At 37.5% G+C, this 6,000-nt stretch overlaps 1 protein-coding gene across 1 annotated transcript; it reads left to right on the forward strand.

Moving 5' to 3' along the window:
- Positions 1-2,551: 2,551 nt before the first annotated feature.
- On the forward strand, positions 2,552-6,000 carry LOC111796594 (receptor-like protein kinase THESEUS 1). Its single transcript, XM_023679284.2, has one exon. It carries the CDS (start codon positions 3,177-3,179, stop codon positions 5,703-5,705), a length of 2,529 nt encoding a protein of 842 aa, XP_023535052.2. The 5' UTR covers positions 2,552-3,176; the 3' UTR covers positions 5,706-6,000.

Raw genomic sequence — 6,000 nt, forward strand, 5'->3', positions numbered from 1 at the left:
TTATCCGATATAAAATAAAAAAATAAAAAATATATTAAATTAATATTAAAATTAATAGACTAAATAAATAAAAGAAAAGAAAAAAGCGTCAAAGCCACAAAAGTACAGTTAATCATTTGATAACAACTCTCTTAATCCCATTTCGAAAGTGCCATAAAGTTCACCATAATTAAAATATTAAAAACATATATATATTTATTTCTTTTAACTTTCATTAAATTAACAATATAGTTTTTTAATTTTCAGACGTAATAATTTAGTCTTAATTACCGTAATATAATATTAATTATCATACTCCAAAATTACATTAAAAAAATACAATTATTTTATTAATAATATATGTCTTAATACGTTAACCGATGCTTAAATTAAAAAGGTAAGGTAGAAATATTATTTGCTTCTGCTAATTACAGTAAAATTTCACAGTTTTAATGCGCGTTTATTAGGCAGAGATTTTTACATCCTTATAATAAATGTTTCACAGTAAATTTAGTCTCTAAATTTTTAATATTCAATTTTTTTAAAATAAAATTTTAATTTTGTGTCCAATTAGATATAAAATTAAAATTTTATGAATTTGATATCGTGTAACACACAAATTTATTAAATATTTAATACTAAATTATTATAAATTAAATAATTATAAAATTTAAAGTTAAAATAATTGATATTTAAGAAATTGGAATCCAAAGAGGAAAAAATGATTATTGTAATTTAATCAGTGATTATAAATTAATAATGCTAGAAGTCAAAGCGGTGGAGTTGAATTTAACTAATTTCTTTTTTAATAAATAAATAAATTTTATTATTATTATTATTTTTTAAAGCGACGCATCTCTCGGCGGAACCCACGGCAGAATGCGGCACGGACAGCCGTTTCTTATTTTTCATTAAATAATTATACACCATTATTATTGTATATCTGATTGGATGAAGATTATTTATTTTTTTAATAAATTAAAAAATTGGATACTTAAAATAACTCGATTAGAGTTCTCAACCCAACACTAAATTTTTCGGGTCATATTATTTTATTTTAAACAATTATATTTATTTGTGGGGCCTTCTTCGCCCTCCACCTAAGCTGCGCAGGAAAGACCCAAAGCCAATCCCACGAAACAGTGAAGCTTCATAGGGGTCTTTTTCTGTCCAGGTGCAGGTAGTCCGTATCTTCACAGACATATCTATTTTACCGAGCCTCTCTCCAAGACAGTGCCCAGATCGTTACGGCTTTCGTGCAGGTCGGAACTTACTCGACAAGGAATTTCACTACCTTAAGACCGTTATAGTTACGGCCGCCGGCTCCCCTGTCATCAGGACGCCAACTTCCTTGACCTTCCGGCACTAGGCAGGCGTCAGCCCCCATACATGGTACATAAATAACTAAAACATCATCGGTTAGATGAAAATCCCACATTGTCTAATTTAGAGAATGATCAGGAATACTATCTTCATTGTTACTATACCTTTTGGGAAAGTCCAAAGTAAAGCCACAAGAGCTTACACGACAAAATCATATCATTGTGGAGAATCGTGTGCATATTTATAAGAATTGAATAATAGGGAGAAAAATATTAAAAAAATGAGTGATAGCGACGTTGAAAGTACGTGACCATGTGCTTGGATACGCCTATTATAAGAATTTATTTATTTATTTATTTATTTATTTCGAGGTCAATTCTAATGTAATGTAATGGCCTGTCGGGTTACATCCAATTAATAAATTAATTCTGTTATTATGTAATGATTTTTCTGTCTTTTAATTTTATTTTTTATATTTTTAATAAATCTTAAAAATAGTTTTTATGGTTAATTAAAAATAAATTTGAAGGATTAATTTTTATTTTGTATTTTTGTTATTAATAATAAGTAGCTAAATATAGTATGGCATAATGACAGACAGATACAATAATTTTGACGATAGATTAAAAAAATAATAATAAATAAACAAATAAATAAATAATAAATATTAATTATAGCACCGTCATACAGCCGTCAAACAGCTAGCAAAGCAGGCGTCTCCGAGGAAAGAATCAAGTTGACGGCGATTTAACACCGTCAATTGACGCCCCATCACCAGCTCTTCCGTATCTTAAAGCCGCGTAAAGCGGGACCGGCTTGATCGTTTGTCCCTGCACAGCAACCATACCCTTTCAATCCTTAAAAAACATTAATATATATATATATAAATTATATATAATAACGATAGAGTTTATAAGCAAGGAATATATTTCTATTGTTATAAGACGTTTATTTGAGGGGAATACAGTTCAAAATAGACAATATTATAGGAGGGGTTCAGAGAAGAGGTCAAGACTATTACTTTTCAAGAGTTTTATGGGTCTCGAGGGAGACTATGTGGTATACTTTGTTCGAAAGGAGGATTATTGTGAGAGAGTCGGAAATGATCATGAGTTTATAGGGGAAATATATCTCGATTACTACGAGGCTTTTATGTTGAGGAGGGGTTTGGTAATTTCTAACGAAAACACCCCAAATTCGGATAAATCATTGTTTCTTCTTGGTTTAAGTGCAGATTAAGGAGTTTTATCACTAACCCATTTTAGAAAATGAGGGGAAAACAGAAAAGAAAACAGAAATGAATTGAATTGGTGGAGATTTTGAAGGGAAATGGCGTGAAAAAGCGCAGTTTCTGTAGCAGAGAGGTGAGGTAGAGGCAGTGTTTGTTCATGGCGTGAGTAAGAGTTTGATGAAGGCTTCCATTTCATCCCCCTTTTCTTATTTGTGGGGTCTCTAGTTTTTGTATATTGATGACAGCCTCGATAACAGGCTGGAAAGTTTTGTGTGGTGGCTGCACTAAAAAAACTCTGCTCTAGAGCCCTTTCATGCCGGGATTAGTGGGATCTTTCTTCTTCTTCTCCTTCCCTTCTCCGGCCTCTTTTCTCTCTGATTCTTCACTTCCCCAATACCCTTTTCAGGATTATCTGTTCTTCATCAGGTAACACTCTCATTTCTTGTTTGTCTCTTTGTTCTTTCAGCACTCTAAACCTGATTCTGGTCTACTATGGAGTTTCATGTTCTTATCTGTGAAATTTGTGAAATGGGTATTGTTAGATAGATCCATATGGAGGTGGGTTTTGAAGGGTTTTGTTAGATTTGTTCTTGAAGTGACGCTGTTGGGGTTTTAGTGAATTTAGGATCTGTGGGTATTGAAAATGGTGGAAATGAAGCTTGTTTCAATGTTTCTGGTTCTGTCTGGCGTATTGTTCATGTGTATTGGATCTTGCGCCGCTTTCACTCCCATTGATAATTATTTGATATCATGTGGTTCTACACAAAACATCACGTTCCAAGGAAGAACTTATGTTCCTGATTCTGGACATTCCTTGTTCGCCATTGATGGTGGAAGCTCTGTTGTTGTTAGTTCTAAAGGCACAAGTGAGCCATCTCCAATCTATCAATCTGCTCGGGTTTTCACCGGCATTGCATCGTATAAATTCGATATCAAGAAACAAGGTCGGCATTGGGTTCGGTTGTACTTTTATCCTATTCCGAAGTCGGAGCGAAATCTGGCGTCTGCGTCGATTACTGTTGTTACTGAGAAGTTTGTGTTGTTGAATAACTTCACTTTCAAGAACTATAATGGTTCTTTTATGTTCAAGGAGTATGCAATCAATGTCACTTCGGATTCCTTGACGCTTACGTTCATCCCGTTTAATGGTTCTGTATCGTTTGTTAATGCGATCGAGGTTGTTTCGATGCCTGATGAGCTGATACCTGATCAAGCATTGGCTTTGAATCCATCTGCTCCGTTTAGCGGTATCTCTGAACTTGCTTTCGAAACTGTTTATCGACTAAACATGGGAGGTCCTTTACTCACTTCGCAAAATGATACACTTGGAAGGACTTGGGAGAATGATATGAAATACCTCCATGTCAATAGTTCTGCAGTGAATGTCTCGGCTAACCCGGGGAGTATAAAGTATCATGCCGGTGTTACGCCAGAAACTGCACCGAACTTGGTTTATGCTACTGCCGATGCCATGGGAGACCCGAATGTACCGAACGTGAACTTTAACTTGACTTGGGTTTTCTCGGTCGAGCCAAATTTTCAATACTTCGTTCGAGTACACTTTTGTGATATCATGAGCAAGGCTCTTAACAGTCTGGTTTTCAATCTTTACATCAATTCTGATAATGCTCTGGGAAGTTTCGATCTGTCGTCGTTAACGGGTGACTTGGGCGTGCCTTATTACAAAGACTTCATTTCGAACTCAGCAGATTCGGCTACTTTGACTGTTAGTGTCGGTCCAGATACGATGGCAGACATCACCAATGCAACCATGAATGGTTTGGAGATCATGAAAATAAACAATCGAGTCGGGAGCTTGGATGGAACTTCGTCCGTTGAAAGCCTTTTGCCGAATGCGCCCTCGAAGAAGAACAATATAGCAATAATTGTTGGTTCTGTCTCGGGAGCTGTCGTAGCCATTGCTTTGCTCGTCTTGTGTTACTGCTGTTTCGTACGTCGCAAGTCGAAGTCTACTCAACCAGCACAACCATGGCTGCCTTTGCCCTTATATGGGAACTCTCAAACCATGACAAAAGTGTCAACAACTTCTCAAAAGAGTGGAACTGCAAGCTTCCTTTCATTGACTTCCTCCAGTCTTGGCAGATTCTTCTCGTTTCAGGAAATTCTCGATGCTACGAACAAATTCGACGAAAATCTACTCCTTGGAGTTGGCGGTTTCGGTAGAGTTTACAAGGGAACACTTGAAGATGGTGTAAAGGTTGCTGTTAAAAGAGGTAACCCCAGATCAGAACAAGGTCTGGCTGAATTTCGAACCGAAATCGAAATGTTATCAAAGCTCAGACATCGTCACCTAGTGTCTCTTATTGGCTACTGTGACGAACGATCGGAAATGGTTCTTGTCTACGAATACATGGCAAATGGACCTCTCAGGAGTCACTTGTATGGAACCGATCTACCACCGTTGTCGTGGAAGCAACGACTTGATATTTGCATCGGTGCTGCTAGAGGGCTTCATTATCTTCACACTGGTGCAGCTCAAAGCATTATACACCGAGATGTCAAAACCACGAACATTCTCTTGGACGAGAATTTCGTCGCCAAAGTTGCAGATTTCGGTCTCTCAAAAACCGGACCATCTCTGGATCAGACTCATGTTAGTACTGCTGTCAAGGGTAGTTTTGGTTACCTCGACCCCGAATACTTCAGACGACAGCAGCTGACCGAGAAGTCCGACGTATATTCATTCGGGGTCGTGCTAATGGAAGTTCTCTGTACAAGGCCAGCTCTAAACCCTGTTCTGCCTAGAGAACAAGTCAATATAGCAGAATGGGCAATGACTTGGCAGAAGAAAGGCATGCTAGATAACATCATGGACCAAAATCTGGTAGGGAAAGTTAATCCCGCATCGCTTAAGAAGTTCGGTGAAACAGCGGAGAAATGTTTAGCCGAGTATGGTGTCGACAGGCCGTCCATGGGCGACGTCCTGTGGAACCTGGAATACGCTCTTCAGCTCGAGGAAACGTCGTCTGCTCTAATGGAACCCGAAGACAACAGCACGAACCACATCCCTACCATCCAACTGACTCCACTTGAGCCATTTGATAATAGTGTAAGCATGATTGATGGAGGGAACTCGGGCACCGACGACGACGCAGAAGACGTTGCAACGAGTGCAGTGTTTTCGCAGCTCGTAAATCCTCGTGGGAGATGAGAAAACGAAACAACGTTGTTCGGGTAGTAAGATTTAGCCTGGATGACCTACAAAGACATTGGTGGGTCTAATATATTTACAGTGGATGGATGAAGAAGTATATGATTATGTGAGTTCTTTGTCTTGGATCAAAGTCCATTGGCTCAATTCATTCAGATTGTGACATGGTTCTGCGACATTAGCTGCCGCAGGTTGTTTTTTTTATACATTTACTCGGACAATGGATTGTATTAGTTGTATAATGTTTTTCTTGATGACAAAGGGTACAGTGAATAAAGCACACGTTTTTTACTTC

This window comes from Cucurbita pepo, chromosome 6 (assembly GCF_057944985.1).
Source record: "Cucurbita pepo subsp. pepo isolate OVF chromosome 6, ASM5794498v1, whole genome shotgun sequence".
Taxonomy (NCBI): domain Eukaryota; kingdom Viridiplantae; phylum Streptophyta; class Magnoliopsida; order Cucurbitales; family Cucurbitaceae; genus Cucurbita; species Cucurbita pepo.

What these genes read in the sequence shown, in the direction of transcription:
- LOC111796594 (XM_023679284.2), top strand. Translation starts at nt 3,177, where the DNA reads ATGGTGGAAATGAAGCTTGTTTCAATGTTTCTGGTTCTGTCTGGCGTA.